General features: G+C 43.5%; 1 protein-coding gene across 7 annotated transcripts in view; it reads right to left on the bottom strand.

The window, feature by feature from the left end:
- The window catches only part of SGTB (small glutamine rich tetratricopeptide repeat co-chaperone beta), an 89,904-nt gene that overhangs the window by 58,831 nt on the left and 9,870 nt on the right, over nt 1–21,203 (bottom strand). For all 7 annotated transcript variants that reach the window (XR_012904885.1, XM_014570421.3, XM_014570420.3 and 4 more), the window contains exons 5-8: nt 10,836–10,935; nt 4,896–5,000; nt 2,168–2,306; nt 2,006–2,068 (exon numbers count right to left, since the gene is read on the bottom strand). Coding sequence is in view for 6 of the 7 variants with exons in the window: in XM_014570421.3 (XP_014425907.1) it covers nt 2,006–2,068; nt 2,168–2,306; nt 4,896–5,000; nt 10,836–10,935 (407 nt within the window). In the remaining variant the exon portion in view is untranslated. The remainder of the gene's footprint in view (nt 1–2,005; nt 2,069–2,167; nt 2,307–4,895; nt 5,001–10,835; nt 10,936–21,203) is intronic.

Raw genomic sequence — 21,203 nt, 5'->3', positions numbered from 1 at the left:
TCACATTTAGCTTGTGATCCACTATGACTCCCATCCCCTTTCCTAGGACAGGAGTCTCAAACTCCCAGCCCATGGGCTATCCCCGGCTGGAGCAATTGCGCAATCTGGCCTGGAATTCCTGGTGGGCTCGGAGGGGGCTGTCTGTTACTGGCTCCCAAACCCTGCCCCTTCCTGCCATCGTTCCCTCCCTCTCCCCCAATGACACCCCATTCTCAAGCATGTGGCTTTGGAGATGGGGAGGGCAGGAGCCCCTCCCACCCATGACTCCTTGAAGCCACATCCTTGGGGACAGGATGCCATAGAGAAGTGAAGGTGGGGAGATAGTGGGAAGTGGCAGGGTTTGGGGAACCAGTAATGGATAGCTCTCCACCCCAGCCCACCAGGTGTCCCAAGCCCCACTGCACAGTTGTTGCAGCCAGGGATGACCCAGGGGCTGAGACCCCTGTCCTATGCAGTCATTTCCCATTTATGTGTGTAACTGACGCATTGCACTCCTTCCTAAGTGGACTACTTGGCATTTGTTCTTACTGAATTTCATCTTATTTCAGACCTTTTCTCCAGTTTGTCCAGATCACTTTGAATTATAATCCTATACTCCAGAGCACTTTCAATGCCTCCCAGATTGGTCTTGTCTGCAAACTTCATAGGTGTACTATCTACGCTATTACCTACATTATTGATGAAGATACTTAACAGAATTGGTCCAACAACTGATTCCTGTGAGACCCCACTCAATATACCATTTCAGTGGCTTGACTGTGAACCACTAACTACTCTCTGCAAACAGTTTTCTAACCTGTTACACACTCACCTTACAGAAGCTTCATCTAAGTTGCATTTCCCTAGTTAATGAGATCATGTAAGACTATATTAAATGCCCTACTAAAGTCAAGATGTACCACATCTATTACTTCCCACATATCCATAAGGCTTGTTCCACTGCCAAAGAAAGCTATTACATTAGTTTCACACAATTTGTTCTTGACAAGTCCATGCTGTTACTTATTATAGTCTAGGTATTTGCAAATTGAGAATTTAATTTTTGCTCTATTATTTTTCTGGGTACTAAAGTTGATTGGACTAATTCTCCACGTTGTCCGTATTCCCCGTTTTATAGATGGATACTATATTTGCCCTTTTTCTAGTTTGCTGGAATCTCTCCCATATGCCATGACTTTTCAGAGATAATCACTAATGGTTCAGGGTGCCTTTGCAGCTTGAAGTCATCTACCTTGTTTAAGTAAGTTTTAACTTGCTCTTTCCCTATTTTAGCCTCTGAACATTCCTCATTTTCACTGGCATTCATTAAGTTACATGTCTAGTTGTTACTCAACTTCTTGGTAAAAACTGAAACAAAAAAAATGTTCCGGCACTTCTACCATTTCCACATTTTCTGTCCTCCATTGAGTAACTGGTAATCTCCTCACTTTGAATGCATGTGTAGACTGTTTTCTTGCTACCATTTATTTCTCTAGCTAGTTTAATCTCATGTTATACCTTGTCTATTCTAATTGTCCCTACACACTTGGGTTAATTGTTTATATTCAGCCTTTGTTTCCACTTTTTGTAGGACACTCTTCTAAGTTTCAGGTTATTGAAGTTCTCCAGGTTCTGAGAGGGTGGTGTCTTGCCATACTTCCTATATTGCCTACACAGTGATACACTTTGTTCTTATACCTTTAATAATGTCTTCAACAATTCCTTTCAGTTTGTCAAATCAAACCTAGAAGCCTCTTCCCTATTGGCTTTCTCCAGTTTCTGAAATAAAAAAATTGTCTCCAAGACATTCCAAGAATTTGTTGAATATTCTGTACACTCCTGCTGTATTATTTTCCCAACAGATGTCTAAATAGTTGAAATCTACCATCACTACCAAGTCCTGGGCTTTGGATGTATAAACAAGTTATGGCAAGCATTAAAACCATACTCTTTGGTAAAGCAAGAGCAATGTTTAAACATTTTACAATCTGTTTCTTAATTAAAAGCAAATACTTAATATACTCACCATACTAATGAATGCTGGATTGTTTATCAAGCTTGCCATGTCAAAACTCAGTCCTGTTCCAGTCTGAAAACAAATAGTATCTGAAGATTACTATATCTAATAATCTGCCATTTGAGTTATTTAAAAACCCACTGAAAATACAAACTAATTAAGCTAACTTACAGGACTGGAGAGATCTCTTAGTTTCTGTTCAGCTATTTTCATATTTGATTTGTAAGAGTCATTTTCTGGATCAAGAACCAGTGCTTTTTGGTAACTGGTAATTGCTTCTTGGTATTTATTCATAGAGGTCAAGGCCAACCTAGTGGGAAATAAAGAAATCCTGTCTGAGCATATAAAAGTAGTAACGATACTAGCAGTCTCAGATCTAATTAGCATAGGAGTAAGTGAGGGAATCTCACAATTAACTTAGATCCTGATCACACTGAAATACATACAAGTTTACTACCAGAATCAAAGTACTGATGTATATTCACTGGCGATGGCATTTTCTTTTGTCACATAACTTTCTGCAGCACAGATGATCCACATTCAGGCAAGCCTTATCAAGGATTCTTTGCCACAAGGAAAATGCCAAATGATTCTGGCTGTTCTAGGCCATGCATTCATAGGATAGCAACTAATGAAATATGAAAGGGTGCTTCTTCGAGCTCTGTACACACCTTGAAGCAGAGTTTCTCTCTCAACTAAGCCTCTAAATCTTAGGGTTTTTTTTATCATGGTATAGATGTACCCAAGAGACTCCATTGCACTTCAGATCACACACTTTGGCACAAACACATTTACAGAAGCTTATACTATGCTGGCCATACTTCTCCCTCTAGATTAGGGCCAAGAGCCCGTTCAAACATGGAGAGATTCATAAAACTTTAGGTAGTAAAGATGCATGATTCCATTTGATCTTTCCGGATAGTTCACAATGTGCTGTATTCACATTTTTCGCAAGATTAAACCATTAGTATTCATTCAATCTTCAGGATTAAAATTCATGCTAAGGACCAAAGTCAGCATTAGCATGCACATATACGGAGCTCACTGATTTCAACAAGAGCCATATAAGTGCCTCTGGGGGAAGAATTTGGCACTAGATATTTGTTTTATTATTAACATTTCTTTAAAAAGATTTACCAGGTGAACTTAATTTTTATTGGTTAGAGGGTCTGATTCTCTTTATGCATATAGTTACATGGAATGTCGGGCCTACTTTAGCATTTATACGTCACAGTGTCTTGCCTGTAAGTTACTATTACAACATCAGCCAGAGAGGCTTGTAACTTAAGTGGTAAAGGCTTGTATTTCTGGTATCGAGGGTCCTACATTCTAACTCCCACACACTAAGCATGCAATGATAGATTGCCCTGCCCAGTTATGACAGCACAAAGAAATCACAAAGCAACTGCATGGGCACCCTTGGGAATATCTCTAACACAGAAGTGCCTCTGCAGAGGGAACTGAAAAAAGTCAGACACGTGAAGATGTGAATTCATAACAGTGTGTACTTTAGAGTACCATGTTATGGTCCGAAAGAATAAATAACATTTTCACCTCCAAAGATCTGCGTCCTGGCTGCATGTAACTGAGAAAAATAAGTCTGTATTCCCCATAGCTCTGCAGCCCAGCACTTTTGAGAGAGGGATCTGGGTTCTATTCTGTATCAATTATCATTAACAGAATAGTCATTGTTCCAGTTACAGAATAACTACTGGTGATTATACAGGAGCAAAAAAGAACACAGCCTGAGTTTGCAGTGTTGATAAACTGAAGAAAACAATATATGGTATAAACAGAACAAATATGACAGAAAGTCACTAGGAGAGATCATGGACATAGAACTTCATGCCAGCTTTAGTCACAAAACAACTACATTTTTTAGCACCACTCAACACAATCTGGAATTCCCCTCTGATGATCCCCTTTTCTGGACATTCCAGACATTCAGTTAACTAAACTGCCTGTAAGGGTTAAAACCATAGAAAGTGGGTCCTAGAGAGTTTCCAGGAATGCTAGGGAAACAAGAAGTGAGTTGGCAGGAAGCGAGGAGAGCCAATGAAAACAGAGTGTGTTTTTTTTTATTTGAAAGCAGTGACCTTCCTGTTCTAGTCTTGATGTGACCAGAGGAGAGCTGGGAGACATGAACTAAGCCAGGAAGCAGGGCATGGAGTATGTAGTGATATCCATGCCTAGGGAAGGACTATCTTGGAACAACCGATATGTGAACAGAACAGGGACTGTTTAGTCAGACATGATCAAATTGATTTTCTTTATTTTGGGTTTTTTTGGACTTCTCTATTCTGAGCACATACAACACGCCTTACCCTGTAACTGTCCAAACTGGATCCCAGGAAGCAATTCTCTTTGTTTTAATCTTTTTTTTAGTTGCTGTGTAACACCTAGCAACCAACTGATTTTTCACCAAGTATGTTTTCCTTGTCTTGTTGATAAAAATCATCCTTTAAAAGATTATCTGATTCCTGTATCCTAAAAAGGAGAAGGTTCTGTGTGCACATGCCTAAGATTGCGAAGTCAACTATTAAGAAAAGTCACAGTTTTTTCAAGATCTCTCCAGAGGAAGGGTTAAAGAGCGTGAGGTATCCCACAGGAATAAGTTCCCAAATGCATCTTCCTGGATTCTCAAAGGGGTTTTTTTTGCATTTGGGTGGTGGCAGCAATACCAATCCAAGGCCACGGAATCTGTGACTATGGGGAGTTTTTAAACAGAAGCCTTTAGTGGCAGGATATTTTAAAGTCTCTTTTGGGCCTCCATCTTCCGGACTCAAAATGCTAGGATGGAGACAGCCTTGACAACCCCACTGATTTAAGTAGAGCTACAATGATTTACACCTTCCAAAAATCTGTCCCTTCATGCTTACATAATTCTGGATTATCTTACCCCATTCTCCCATATGCTTTGCTGTATTTTGGATCTATTGCTATTGCTCTCTCGCAGTCTTTTATTGCTTCATTGTAGTTGCTGAGCTTACTTTGAGCAGCAGCCCTAAAGTAGGGGAAGAAAAAACACTTATTTACGAAAAGTCTGAGCAAATCCAGATTTAGGCCCCAATTCTATAAAACTTAAAACCACATTTCACTATAAGAACATGTTTAATCCTATTGATTTCTCAGTTACAATATAGAAAATTTGCTCAATTGCTTTTGAAACTGTACAAGTGCATAAAGTTAAACATGTGTAACTAAGTAAAGTTAAGCCTTACTGACTTAGCATACAAAAGAATATAGACTCATATCTTATAAAAATATAAGAGTGAGGGAAAGAGTCTGAGAACCAGAAAATGGATACACACAAAATATATAATTAAATCAATTATAACAAATCAAACTGTCATATGGGAGATTGGGTAATCTATTATGACTGTCTAAGAAAACAAGTATTTTGTACAGTCACCTTTTGCAACAATAATACTTTTTGTTTCCACTCCACAAGATTTAAAGGATACTCCCTGCCCTTTACTCATATACTTGTCAGTCTCATATCACAGTGACAATCCTTCTGTTGAAGGCATCTATCCCTCAGGTGCCTGACTCCAGGAGAATTCCTAGAGGAACTAGAATTTCTACTCTTCCCATGTAAGGAAGCTATACTTATTTTTTCAAAATCTCTGTAGAAATACAGTTGTGGGTATAATACCACTCATGCTAGTAGAGAAATCTGGATAAAGAGACCCAATAATTTCTGAATAATTCCTGAACTTTAAACAGGGAAACACTAATTATTTTTACATCTAATTTATAAATCTGGATAATAGAGTGGCCAAGCCAAAGAGTTCAGATCAGTATTCAAATTCAATTTTCCAACAATTTGAGGGTACTCAGAAAAAAAAAAGTTTCAATCTTTTCACAGTTAAAATTCTACTTTTCAGAATAAGTAATTCTGAATGTATTTTATGCTAGCTTTCTATGAACAATTCTGTATAAAATATTTTTGTAATTTAAGCCTTACTGCTAATATGCCTTCTGAATTATATTATTTGTCTAGATTTGATGGGATAAGTTACTTTGCTTCCTTTTGGGAAGTATTCATTGTCTTTAACTTTATGAACTGCTTTACACCTGTGCAACCTCAACTGAGGCCAATATAGTTGCATGAGTGTAATCAGCAGCAGTATTTAGCTCTACATACACTTCAATTTTTTTTCATATTTAGGGAAAGACTCAGTAGCCCAAATAGGGAATTGTCCTCATTCTTCTCTCCCTTTTTCTTAAGGTAAAACAAACCCATCCTCTATTTCAACTTATGTCTGTTGCACCATTTTCAAAACTTCTAGAGCAAAATTCATTCCTAGTTTTAAATTATTTCAAGTGGTGGTATGCCAGAGCTGAATTTGGTCTGTTTTACAATGTCAGATCATTGCAAGTTGCACATGTTTTACACAGTCATTAAATAGTTGTTTTGTGTTGCTAACTACGCACTTTTTTTAGCTCATTCAAAGCCTACTGGAGTTAATGGGAGTCTTTCAATTGACTTCAATGGGCTACATGACCAGTTTACATCTAGAGAGAATTTATGGCACTGGTATGTTGTAAGAGAAAAGGTATGGTTCAACCTCTAAACCACTCCATTAAATACTTTACTATATAATTCCTCTTAGGCCATGTCTACACCATGTCTACACTGAGAGACAAGGTCAAATTTATTAAGGTTGAAGTTTTAGCACCTGATTTTGTTAAGTTGAGGGTACATGTTCCCACAGTGTGCAAGAATTCCACATAGTTCAAATTAGTAAGTTGCCAGCAGGGTGGCTACTGTTGACTTTGAGAGCCATGCACTGTGGGCAGCTATCCTACAGTACCTGAGCCCCTTTGAATTCTGGGTTATGCTCCCAGTGCAAGATGGCACCAAAACTGTGCAGTAGGTTAGTCTGGGTACATGTCATCAGTGGCCCCTTATGCACTCATTTTCTCCCTCCCTCCATGCTTAAGACCAATGACAAACAGTCTTTTCTCTCTTGTTGATTATCTGTGCAGACACCATAACAACCTAAGCCTGGAACCCATGATGGATCCTGTTGTGAATCAAAGCAATGGGTACTTCTTGATGGTGCTGCACGGGCTGATGGATCATAAGGGCCCTTTCACTGACATCAGTGTGGGATGGTTGGGAAAAGTGCATGACACACATATTTAGGAACTCCTGCCTCTTCAGCAAGCTGCAAGCTAGAACTTTTCTGCAGACCTGAAAATTAGAACTGGAGATGTTGAAATGCCAATAGCGATACTTGGTGACCCAGCCTACCCCTTGTTTCCGTGGCTCCTGAAACCGTACATGGGCAGCCTTTACTGCAGTAAGAAGCTGTTCAACTATAGGCTGAGCAATTGCAGACTGGTGGTAGAAAGTGCTTTTGGGCATTTAAAGGGAAGATTCTTCAGTCTACTACCTAGGTTAGACCTCAGCAAATGCAACATTCCCATTGTGGTGGCAGCCTGCTGTGTGCTCTATAATATTTGTGAGAGTAAAGAGGAATGTATCTATCAGGGTGGAGTGCCAAAGACCAGCTCCTAGTCAGAGATTTTGAACAGACACCAGGATAATAAAAGGAGCACAGCAAGGGGTAGTACAAGTCAGAAAAGCTTGAAAAGACAGTTTTATGAATCACCAATTTTGAGAGTCATGCATGTTGCTCTCAACAAGGTGTCCCTGCAATTCAGTGTCATAACCTGTAACCCCCAATCTCTTAATACAAGTAATAAAGAGACTATTGTTCAGAAATCATTCACTTTTATTTAGGGAATACAGCAGGGACAGAAAAGGAGCCTAGAGTGGGAGCTTTGGGGAGGAGGGCAATCACAATTGCGAGAAAGACAGTCTTTTGCTTCATGACATGTCACTGGAGATTGAGAGTGAGGATGCCTTTAACTACCCCTTCCCGCCCCACACCTGCATTCTAGGGGCTTGGGAGGGGAGGCTATGGAACTCAGAGAAGAGGGAACTTTGGTCTGCAAGGGCTAAAGCAGGTGCCTGTTCAGGTAAACATCCTGGAAAGCTGTCATATGATCCATCACAACAGCCATGGATGACAACACTCTCTCCTGGTGCTTCACATCCCTTTCTTGCATGTTTTCCTTTCCTTACACTCCATGCTCATCTCTTCCAACAGCATATTTCTCCACTCACTTACATATTCCCCTGTCTTAACAGGCAGATTGCATTTGCTCCTTGAACATCTCTTCCCTAGTCCATTTTAGTCTGTGGATCTGTGCCAGGCAGACAGCTGGTGGGACCAGGAGAATGCACAGCAGGCTGACTCATATTCCTGATGTAGAGAAAAGCGAAGGGCAGACTTTACAGGAGATATTTTGTAGAGTGTAAATCCTAATCGATTAGAATAAAAGGAAGGTTTGTCTAAAGACAATAGGGATGTGTTATGTATAAGGCCACAGTTATGCTTTTAAGCAGCTATTTTGCAGCAGTTACACATTAGGGATGTGAAGGTTTAAATGGTTAACTGGTGGAAGCCAAAGGGGGCTGCTCCAAATCTGCAACGGGCCCGCCATGGACAAGGGCTGCTCCAGCTAGGATGCCAGAACAGCCGTTGCCTGCAGCCAGCCACAGCAATCTCTATCCGCTGCAGGCCCAGGCACCTCACAGACAGGGACTGTTCCTGCATTTACTCCCCCTTTAATCAGTTAAACGATCAGCCAATTAAATGGGATTTTACATCCTTCATACACAGAGTTCTTAGATGAGCAGTTCAGGGCAGGGAAGGGGCTTACACAGCACCCAGGTGTTTGGCACCCCACCCCCCATATTTGCCAGAAAAGCGCAACTTTTGCTACCAACAGGAGCAAGCAGGAGGGAGTGGGGGATGGGGTCCAGCCATGGCATCAGGGTAGGGGCTCATGTGTGACCTATGTGTTCAGCACCCATCCCTCATTTGCTAGGAAAATGCATCTGTCTCTTCTTGCAAGAGTGGGTGGGTGGGAGGGACGGGAGAGAGTTTGGGCCTGGCAGCAGGGACTCAAGTCATGCTTCACTGGGGACGAACAAACGGAGGTTTACTGCAGAGGCATCAGCTAATAGCTTCCCCTGCTTCATCCAGGTTGCCATGAGAGATACCAGCCTTCTTCAAATCACAAGGAGTGATAGGAAACAGATGCTGACTGAATGTGGTCAGAAACCTGGACCTTATGCTGCCATCATCTGTGCTGCAATGATGCCAGACCACTTACTGCTGGCTTGGCATAGAAAGGTATCCTACTGTGGAGGATGGAACAAGGCAGCCTACCCAGAAACCTTGAGAGAAGGATCAAAGAGTTCCTCTAGGATAGCTTTATGGAGATGTGCAGTGAGGATTCCCGTTCCATCTCCAGACGTGTTAACAAGCTGTTCCGGGGACCCCCACTGTGTAGGCACAGTGGATGCCACAGATCACACTCGATTGCCTTAAAAGTGAGCTAACAAAATAAAAATTTAAACTCACCGGAAGTGCCCTGCCTGGGATCAGTGCCCAAATGAGATGTCCTGGGAGAAGGGGATTGTCTTCAAGGTTATAAAAAGTTGTTGGCTCTCGGTGACATCAGTTGCCCCACTTGCCTGCTGATCATTCTCTTCCTCCTCCTCTTGCATCATGCCGTTCTCCACGCTGCTGCCTGAGGCTGCCTAAGTGTGTTGGGAGGAATCTATGGACTGGCTAGGGAAGCTGTTTATAGAAGCATGTTAGCAATGATGCTCCAGACCATCCATTTGCCTCTTTGTCTTTTGGTACGCTTGCCTCAGCTCCTTTATTTTCACTTGGCACCGCTGGGCATCTATGCATATTCTTTCTCCTTCATCCATGCCTTTTGGCATAGATATCTGCATTTCTTTTGTTGGTTTGTAGTTCTGCAAGAACAGATTCCTCTCCCCACTCAGCAATGAGGTCCAATACCTCTTGTGTTCTCCATGCTGGTGCTCTTCTGTGACCCTAGGGACTAATGGAGCTCATGGAACATGAACTCATGGAATTCATGGTCAGGTGTGCTGCTCAGATGTGCTGCATGCTCTTGGATCTGCTCACCACGCTGTCCACACAGGAAATGAAATTCAGATTTTCCTGGGGCTTTTCCTGTTCTCCTGGAGAGCAGCACAGTTCAAACCATGGCCAAACCAGACAGCACAGGGCACTGTGGGACACCTCCTGGAGGCCAAGAATGTCGAATTTCACAGTACTGCATCTGCATGACCATGCAAGAGCGAATTTAGTAGTTACTCCTCGTGAAAGCAAGAGTACAGAAATCGACTTTAACCACCCTAATGTCAACAAAATGGGCTTGGTAGAGTGGATTCATTGTTTAGAAAATCGACCTAACACAGCTAAATGCCCAGTGTAGACCAGGTCTTAGTATCTAGGGAGAATAATCTGTATTAGAAATGCATTATGTAGAACTATTACTTTTGCAATAATCCTGACATAAAAATATTTAGTTCCTATACAATCCTTTTCATCTTTAAAGCACTTAAATTTTTTTTCCTCTGGAAAATTCATGCATATTAGGCCTGATCCATTAGAATGTGAAAGAAGGGCTGCCAGTAGCTCAAATAGGCTTTGAATCAGGCCTTTACCAATTTCTAGTATAAAAGGTGCTTCGATTTGCCAACAATCATTAAATACAATCTTGAAACAAAGTTAAAATGCACACTGCAAGTATAATGAAGACAAAACATCCAAGTGTAGTTGAAATGATACATTTTAAAACACGCATAATCAAACTGGTATAAATCAAGTTTTTACTTGCTGAAAGAGAAGCCTTTTTACTTCACCTTGTTTTGATCAAGTTCAGTTTTTCTTTTTAAAAATCTCTAGGAAGTTCAAGGGATTTTTATTGCTGTTTTTACCTGTTACAATAATATACTGCATTATTTGGATCCAACTCTATAGCTTGAGTATAACAATCCACTGCAGCAACGTAATTTTCTTCCTTCATGTGATTATTGCCTGAAATGAATTGTAAAAATAACCTTTTAAAATTCAGAAATACACTTTTAATTATCTGAAAGAAAAACAGAGCAGAATCACTACTCTACAGTACCTCGCAAAGCAATTGGGATTGTGTTGACTTTTGTGATTAACTTTTCAGAATGAGATTTTGTACAAAATTTGTTGGCCAAACTTATGTTGACACCCAAAAGCGACAAAACAAAAATCACCAGAGAATGTTCAGACTTGCTCTGTCAACAGACCATGTCCACGTTGGGGGCACCCTCAACAGTGTAAGCAATGCATTCTGCATATGTATCCCACTATATAATATTGTGGGAAGGCAGAATTGATCCCTGCGCATCTTGGGATTCCCTCATCGCTCTCCCACAGACTCCTCAGCTACTGGGAGCAGCATTATTAGTAGCTCTGGGAGCTCTCTGTGAGGAGGAATGTCTAGAAGCACAGCATCTGTCTCCCTTCCACACAGCAGCAGTCTGCCTGCCACTGTGTTTCAGGGGAGAACAGGAGCGTTCCAATGATTTGTTCTTTCTTTGCTCCCTACACTGAGCAGCTCAAATGTCAGATAATTCCCACTGCTTTGAAAGAGTAGGGGTTCATTAGCTCTTTTGGCCACAGTATTGTGCTGGAAACTCATGTTCCCTGATTATCCACCACAACTCCCAAATATCTCTCAGAGATACTGCATCCCAGGATAGAGTACCCCCCACACACACATTCTGTAACTTGTATCAGGGGTCAGAAACCTTTCCAAAGTGGCGTGCCAAGATTTAGCCCTCTTGCCATGGGCTGTACCACTCTCTTGGGAGGGAGGAGGGGCTCTCTCCACCACGCACCCCATGGACCACCTAGGTCAATGAAAACTTTTCTGTGGATCACCAGTTGCTAATGAAAATTCACTGTTAATTACATAATTATGCCTGAGCCATTTTGCTAGTGTGGCACCTAGGGAGAATGGTTTAATTTAAATTATTGAACAGATTAAGAGTTTTAACTCTCTCATGTTTATCAAACTTCATTTTAAATAAAGTAAAATATTAATTTATGTCCAGCACAAAAGGTTTCAATGTTTTCTTTATTTATGGCAGGACTGGGGAACATTTTTGGGCTGGGGGCCATTGACCCACATAAAAATTAGTTGGGGCCTGTGATGGGTGGCCCCGCCCCACAGTCAAGCCCCAGGAAACCACCTGGCGCCAGGGGCCGAGAGGGCCCCACCCACACAGCCCTACTGGGCATGCTCGGAGGGGAGCCGAGGTATAAAAGACTGCAGGCCTGCTCAGAAGGGGCAGACCGTGGGCCGAGCTGGAGCTAGCGCCCAACTGCCAGAAAGGGAGGTGCCAGGCCCAAGCCGAGCTCACTCCCAACGACGGAGCTGCCGGCCGACCCCTCCCCCGTGACCCAGGCACCGGACCGGACACTGCCAACCCCGACACTGACTGGGGAGGTGCCGCTACAGCCACCCGACCAACGCCAACAGGTGGGGCCGTGACGGGCCGGGGAAAGGGGGTAGGAAGCAACCCAGGGCAGGGAGCCAGTGGTGGGGGCCACTCGCCACTGATAGGGCCCTGGGTCGGGGCTGGTGGAGAGGGAGGGCCCGGGCCCCCCTACCCCTCCTGCTCTGAACCCCGGCAAGCGGGGAGCTCGGCCAGAGGACTAGGCCGCAGAGCCAGTGTACGGAGCACTAGGCCAGGAGGCCGTATTTCCCCTACTACAGGGGCATCGTACTTTGGGATGAGTCTTCAGGGCCTGCGGACTAGGCCAGGAGGCTGCATTCTCCCTAGTACAGGGGCTAGGCCCAAGTGGGCTGAACTATGCCCCAGACGAGGGTAGCAACCCTAATTGAGGGGGGAGCCCCCCGACAGGGCCACACAAGTGAGAAGAAAAAAAGCCTCCAAAAACCCCCAACCCTCACTGTGGCCCCCAACTGCGACACTTCACTCTTCTGGCTCTCCAGCCACACAGGGTGAGGGGAAAAGACAGGTAGGACTGAGGGTCAGGGCTTCCCATAGGCCAGATTTACTTTCCTGGGGTTCCAGAATTAGTGGATTTTGTGGGCCCCTAAGGCTGTGGGATAGGAACAAAAATGAAAGGTTCAATGTGAGGAGTAGCGCTGCCAGTAAGTGGAATAAGGATGCAGAATCTGGGCAGGAGGTGCGGTACAGGACGGGGTGAGAAGGGCAGGGTCTGGAATGAGAGTTTGGCCGCAGGAGAGGGTGTGGGTGAGACAGTTTTGAGGTGGGAGGGGGTTGGAAGAGTAATGCAAAAAAGTTGAAAGTGTGAGAATGCAGCTGACTAACTAGTTAGAGAGGGAGGTAAAAAAATGGAGAGTGAAGGAAAGTACAGCTTCTGCAAAGGAAAATTGTATCCCCCCCTCACATCTTCCCTCTGCTCCAGCATTGCTCCCCTCAGCGCCATGTTCTCCCCCCCCCCCAGCCTGATCCCCTGCATTGCCCCATGCCCCTCAGTGCAACCCCTGGCCCCCTCCCATCCTGCCCCCCATCCTCCTTCATCCCCCTCCCCCTGCTCCCACATCCCTGTGCTCCCAGCACACTCACTGGCAGGGCAGCAGCCCTGGGACTCACAGCTCCCTGGGAGCAGTGCTGGGGGGAGGAGGGGCTGGGGGGCGGGGGAGGGCAGAGTCACTTCCCTGCTTAGCCCAGCCCTTTGCTGGGGCTCACCCTTCACCTGCAGCTCCAGGGCTGGGGCGAGCAGAGCCCAGGGCAGGTTCCACCAGTCTGGGTGCTGTGGAAGGGGCTCCCTGCCCCTGCACACAGTTTGCAGGAGCAGCAGGGTGCAGCGCAGGCCCCAGTAGCCCATATGTGGTTGGCCACCCAGCCCCGATCTGCGGAGCAGCCCCAGTCCCGCCCCCTCACAGAGCAGGAGGTAGCACCTGTAGTGGGGGAAGGAGGTGTTTAACCCATTAGCTCCTAGGATCTGCACACCTAGGCTGGGCAGGGGCAGCGCCAGGGGTGTGGAGCTCAGCGCAGGGTCTTGCTGTAGGTTGCCCTGACTTTTATTATTTACAGGCCTGCTGACAGGGGAGAGCAAAGGAGGCAATTGTCTCAAGGCCTGGCAACTCTCGGGGCCTCAGGCTGCCACCACTATGGTAGCAGCAGCTAGCAACCCAGCCCTCTCTGAATTGCTGCTGAAGCACCACTGTGTGTGGCTCTGAGGGCTCTGAGCACGGGAAGGTGCTGAGGGCCAACTGCCCATGGCTCTGCCCCTTCTACCTGAGGCCCTACCCCTTCCAGGAGCACAGAGCCTGCACCTTGCTCTGGGGCTCAGTGCTGATTATGTATGTATATTTCTATTAGAATGCAGATGTTTGCTTGCTTCCAGTTGACCAACTAATCCAGGTCAGATCACTCTGAATCAGTGACCTGTCCGCTTAATTATTTACTGCTCCCCCAATTTGTGTCATTTGCAAACTGAATCATTGATTGTTATATTGTATCCCACAACATTGATATAAATGTTAAATATGCTAGAGCTAAGTACTAATCACTGCAGGACCCCAATGGAAACATACCCACTCAATCACTCTTCCTTGTTTAAATTAATTTAGCGACCTGTCAGTTAGCCAGTTTTTAATCCATTTAACGTACATTAATTTTCTTTTTAATCAAAATGTAAGGATTTGAGAGGAGTGGGGGGGTGTACCTCAGAATATGATCAATCCAACTGCAACCATATTATGTGCTCTCAGCCACTATGAATTAATGAAATAGAACACTACGTAGTTCTATTTAGGCTTTCAGAAGCAAGGTAAAAATCAAACTGGCACTTTCTGCTAATCTCAATGGAGTAGGGCAGGGGTGGCCAACCCGCTACAGACAAAGAGCCAAAATAGTGGTGGATACAGTGCAAAGAGCCAAGGGAAAGAAGTTGTTGAGGGGGGAAAAAAGCTGCCCCTTTAACCACTGCGTGTGGCCCAAGCAGTCTTTCGTTGGCCGCAACATCAGATCTCGCTGCCCCAAGTGGCACCCTGACCAGACAAGGAAAAAATGTCAGAGCAGGGGAATGCAGAACAGCCACGGATGCGTGAGCCAAGCTGCAGGTGTGGGAGCCGCAATTTTGCCTTTGAAGAGCCCATGTTGCTCGTAAGCCAGTGGTTCCCCACCCCTGGAGTAGGGGAAGAAAGTCAACAACTGAGACGAAAAACCTTAGTGGTTGGAAGACTTTTGAATGTGGCCTCCTCTGATATTAAAAGTTTATTAAAAATTAATAGCAATACTGATGACCCAGGAGGGGTCATTGACACATTTTGTTAGTTACAAAAGAATAGATAAAATAGTGTACTTTAGAACACTCTTGTGAAGCCCTCGTGAGAGACGTGTTTTCTGACACCTTTTTCCCCAGTGGATCAACTGGCCACTACAAATTGGCTATTAATTAGGTAAATATCGGGAATGTTCTAAACCTATTGCTTATGTGTGTGTGAACTTAAATCTAATCGAGTGGAGTGATAAACAAGAGCATGCTTACTTGCATTTAATCTCTAATCAAACAGAATTACTGTACTGTGTTCCTATTAAAATATTCCTGACACCACCAAGAGTGGAATAGTTAAGTAACCTCTTTCAGGGTTCAGAAGATCTCAGGCAGGCTGTGTTTCTCAGAGCTGCACATCCCTGCATAGCTAATTGATGTGGCTGAGCAGCACGTTGATTCTTGTCATGATTTCAATGGAATCCTGCAGAGGGGGGTTATCAACTTTTGGAGAGGTATATGTAAATTTTCTGTCAAATTCCATGGCAGTGCTGCTTTGTTCCCTCCCCTGTTGTAGGACAGTAGCCTGTAACATTCGTCAATCACTTGTGCAGGCATGAAAGCAGAACACAGGTGGACTGCATATGGAACATAGCAAAAGCCACAAGCCTGGAGAAGTTGTCCCCTGGTTTCCTTGCTTATCATGAGATGTATCTCAGGATGTTATACCCTATAGATAAATGTGGTATGATTAGAACTATATTCCTGTAAAGGGAATTTTCTAGCCCCAGCTGGAATTTTTCATCCATATGGACAGCTGCCACTAACCCATCCCCTCACTCATGATTAAGTTGCTTGCCCAGATACTTTCCTACTGACCCTCACAAGAAGTCCAAATGGAAATGCTGGGAAAGGCATTTGTAAGTGAATTGTTACAATGTCAGAATCGATATGAACAGACCCCTTTTTAATGCATTGTGCTGAATATCAGAGACTTTGTCAGGCCCGGTGCACAGTACTTTGGAGAAGATGCAACAAATAAGGAAACACCCTAGGAAATACAGGGAGGATTTGATTAATCAAATGCTAAATCAATCACCAAGTGACTGCAGATGACGGACACAGCTTTTGGAAAGGGAGCTGAGGAACCACCAGGAAAACCTGACCTTTGCCAGACAGCCAACAGAACACATGATCAGGGTCATGGAGGAACAGAAGCAGGAGGATCCTAAAGTTCTGGGCTTCTATTTACTGTTTAACAATGTCACCAGACCAGTCACTGTGATCCTAGGTGCAGGCATGTTCCCAAGTATGTGTTGCATGGTGCAGGAGGTATGGAAGCAACTGTTAAAAAGGTTTATTTCAGTGCTCCTCATTTTCAAAGTGAACCCCCAAAGCCTCCCTGGTGTTGACAGCAGCCCTAATGTCTGGTTGCCCAAATTCTATAACCAAGCCCTGTTCTTCAATGCTCTACCGCTGAGCAAACAATTCACCCTGTACTCTCACACAAATCATGTGAAGTACAACAAACTGTGACAACCATGGGAATATTTTCCTCAATGAGATCTAGCCTGCTGCAGAGCCACCTTCAATCTTCCAAAGGTGCATACAACCACCATGTGGCACCTGAGCCTGTTGTTAAAATGTCTTTTATCGCTGTCCAGGTGTCCCATGTACAGTTTCATGAGCAAGAGGTTAAACTGGATCTCCAAGGATCACAATGAGCATTTCCAAATCCCTCAATCTTGTGGTCTGGACAGAGGGAGCAAGTATCAACACGCTTTGGTGGCTTTTTTGACAACTTCTACATGTCAACATTAGTTTCCTGGGCGAAACTCAGTAGTGTCCTACGAAATCAAGTGAAACATGAAGAGGGGGAAAGGATATTATTAAATATACATTGTGTGCACGCACATGTGTAAAATGTTTTTTAAAAAAATCTATAATAATGGAAAGTGTCAACTCTTCAGTTTGCTCCTAAACTATTAATTGGCTGATTCTTTACAGGAATCACAGCACAGAGTGCTATTAATAAGAAGTGGGCTGGTGGCCTATGAATGAGTTCAGGAAAGATGATTCATGCATGCATGGAAGAAAGCCCAGAGATGACAGGCAGGTACACCAGGTTACAGTGGAGGAATTCAAGGAAGTTGGCATAAGAGCAGGAAGGGGATAAATTAAAGAGGACAATGAAGGTAAGGACAAGAAGCTTGAATTTAAGTAGGAAAAGACAGACATAATTTTTAGGCATCTCCAACTAGACTGATCAATCATACCAACTCCTAACCAACTATTTCAATAGACAGTATATCCTTAAGTCAGACTGGCAACTGACCTAGATTACATGCTAGTACAGGGCATACTCCTAGCAGGTGATGAGTAACAGTAAAATACAACAACTGCACTAGGTACTGAGTGCACTTTCCAAAAGGTACCCAACACCATGTGGAAGCAGGCAGTTGAAGTGAAAAGCTATTCCAGAGAAACTAGATCAATGATCTCCAATTACTTTTCACTTCTGACCTAACCAGGTTTGAATTCATAGCTCCAGAAAGGAAAGGCTAACGGCTCACTTCATTATCTAGCTGAACTTTTTTTAAAGTATACTTTGTAAAGTCATAATGAAATATGTAAATCCTTGTCATTTCAACAACTGCAGCTGACCATTTAAAATGAGAGACCTTGACCTCAAGGGGAAATCCAGCCAATTTTTTCATTTTTCACTTTATTAAAACTTTTCCCAGAGGGATACCTCCACCTACCAAATGTAAACATACTAATTTGTATTTTATGGGTAATAACTACAAATCTGAATTCATATCCAAAATAGTACAAAACAACCATCAATCTATTCAATATTCCTGCGTATCTGTAACCAAAGCTACATTCTTACTTTCATTAACATTAACACTTAAATTATTTGGAGTACATATGTTTAGTACAATGCAAAAGAACCGGGAAATTTTTTATTTTTTTTAAACTAGGGATATAATACAGCCAGTCCCCGGGTTACATCAATCCAACTTATGTCGGATCCCTAGTTACAAGGGGGGAGGGTAGGCGCAGCTAGTGTGGGGTGCCTCCCCCACTGTCGCCACCTCTGGCAGCGCAGGGGGCGCTTCCCCCCCAGCAGACCAGGGAGATGCAGAGCTAGCACCCCCCTCCCCCAGCAGACCAGGTAGATGCAGAGCGGCTTTTCTCGCCATGGAGGACGCGGGTATGCTGAGGGGAACAAGACACCAGCCAAAAGGGGGCACCCCAGAGCGGAAAAATTAATTTCCTAGGGAACAGCAGGAGCAGCAGGCAGTGAGACCCATTGTGTTACAGTCCCCACCTTGGGAGCAACAGCTCTTTCCCTCTTCAGCACTAGAGCTGCAACTGTCTTGTTAGCATCACGTGAAATTAACAAGTCCCTTCCAGCCTGGCAGAGGTGAAGCTGAAAAATTACACAGTGGTGTGGGTGGGCAAGAATGGGGAGGAGCAGGGCAGAAGGGAAGAGGGGATAAGCCCCAACCCCACACCGTGGCTGGAGCGGAGCAGGGTAAGCCCCAAGGGGATGGGTGTGGTTGAAAGTGGGTGAGTGGACAATGAGGATCCACCTGTGGCTAACCTCCTGTTCGCAACACAGAATTTTTCTTTAAAATTAATCCTGTGGATAAATTCACACACACACTTCACAGGAACGGATTTCCATTTTCTGCTCAGCAGAATACAACAACAGCTTTGATTGTATCAATATTTCACTGTGCTCTCCAATGACTATTGATTACACTTAATACCCATTTCACTGAACCATCTGTAGCAAATTCTATTTGGAACAGTAATATGCATTGAATAAACTTTTTTTAGTTATAAAAAACAAAGATTCTGACTATTAAATGAATAACTGGGATCTTTCAGGTCCCCCAAAAGGAAGATTTGGATATAGCATGAAACACTGAAACTTATGATCAATTTTTAATTAAAATATCAACCAAAAAAACCTTCATATCAAAACAGTATGTGTTTTTCTTAGAATAAGGAAGTTGTATGAGAATCAGGGTCTTTTCCACCTAATTCCAGCTCCCCGTCCCCCGCAAAATATGTACCAGTTCCGACTTACATACAAATTCAACTTAAGAACAAACCTACAGTCGCTATCTTGTACGTAACCCGGGGACTGCCTGTAATCCATTTTATGTAAAACGTAAAACTTTTTATATAACTGGTAAAAACCAGAGTTTAATCAACTCAGTGGGAGCTTTCCATTGACTTCAGTGGGACCATAACTTGAACATTAAAGTCCAATGACTGCATTGGGTGCTGAGGACATTCTGCATTTTGCAGATGACTTTTACCCAAACCATCACATACACTTTACGAAGTAATGAGTTAAATACTATTGGGTGGAAACTACTGGCAAATAAAGAAAGCCACAATATACTCAGCAACAGCCACACGTTCATTAGATCCTCCAATACTCAAATAGGAAATGCTAGCCAGGGCTTCATGGCTTTCTTTTCATTTTTAACTTGCTCTTAACCAGCCATCAGCCAAAGGACAGGATGAACCTTTTTTCATTTCTCATGAAGCACAGCACTGAGCCTATAACCCACAATAGTACTGCACTACATAGTCAGCATTAGCTATAAGACTAAGTTTTCACGTGGAACTTGTTGTCCAGATACAATACTGCCACTGACTAAGCTATGCCAACACTTTAATATCACTAAAACCCAAGACAGCATGAAAGGATTTCTTCCATAGACTGGGATGCTAGCAGACCAGATGTTAGCACCTCACAAGTTTCAGGGCCTCACTGAACACTGAGAAATACATAGCTGGAAAGGAGTCTGCCTTTAATCTGAGTTAGTATAGTTACAATACATATTAGTATTATAAGACTGTGCTTAGTATTCAGATTTAATGGAATGCTTGTCAGATGCTACATGACTATTTATATCTGTATCCCATGGTATATAAAGTTATACTGAATGATAGCACCATAAACCTCTCATTGTGTAGCTCACCAAACAGAAAAAGCAGCATTAATTAAGATCAAGTGTTCGTTCTGCACATAAAAGGCCCACTGCAGGCAAACGAGGCATTGTGTAGCACCAAAGTGCAGATATGTGTTCTTGAATTTCTAACTCCATCTAGGAAGAGGATCCAAAACATGAACTCACTCCATCAGGTTGGAATCTGGGGTAACGGGAAGAAAAAAAAAATCCCTGAAAAAGAAAAACTTGTGTGCGTGCAATGTTTGATCTCTGAGGGGGCAAAGGTTTCTAAGCAGAAGTAAGAGATCTCAATCTTGGTTGGCAAGGGTCAGCCCTAAAGATCATACAGAACTGCATAGCTTGTCCGAGTTAGCCCTTGGTGGGCCACTGGCACTTTAATTTACCTGCACCTCCACAGGTACAGCAACTTGATTTCTGTTTGCCATGGACCACTGTTCCCAGCCAATGGGAGCTGTAGGAAAGCAGGTATCCCAGTTTGCACCATTTCTTGCAGAACCCGTTGGCCAGGAATGGTGATCCATGGCGAATAGGAACTTTAAGCAGCCATACCTGTGGAAGGGCTGGTAAATAAAAGCAACAGCAGCCTACCACAAGCTAACTCTGGTGCACTGCATCTGGCCCACGGGCTAGTTATTTCCCACCACCTATCTATTGCCTAGTCCAACTTGCCTAGGTAGCAAGATCGACTGGAATGCACAAGGGGACTCTGTAATTCCATGGTAAAACTGTTATAGTGCTTCAGGCATTCACATTTGTTACTGGCTTGATGAAATATAATTACACATCACACAACCAGGCTTCTGCCCTAGTTTGACAGTCTGTCCTGAAGTTGGCACTCATGAGCCACTTCAGACAACATAGCATTTGGAATAGGTGGCAGGATTCATATTCACGGGTCAGTTGGATTTATTTATTGAGAGTTCTTAAAAGTTAAAAAATAAACACAAGTGGGAAACAGTCATATTACAGTTTTAAGACACAAGACCTTGAAACGTTATGTAAGGAAAGAGAAATATCCCATAAACAGAGAACCCCAGATCAGGGGCTGAAAAC

The sequence above is a fragment of the Pelodiscus sinensis genome, chromosome 6, assembly GCF_049634645.1.
Source record: "Pelodiscus sinensis isolate JC-2024 chromosome 6, ASM4963464v1, whole genome shotgun sequence".
NCBI classification, from domain to species: domain Eukaryota; kingdom Metazoa; phylum Chordata; order Testudines; family Trionychidae; genus Pelodiscus; species Pelodiscus sinensis.
The sequence above is the reverse complement of the archived record's forward strand: the minus strand, read 5'-3'. Positions and strand labels throughout refer to the sequence as shown.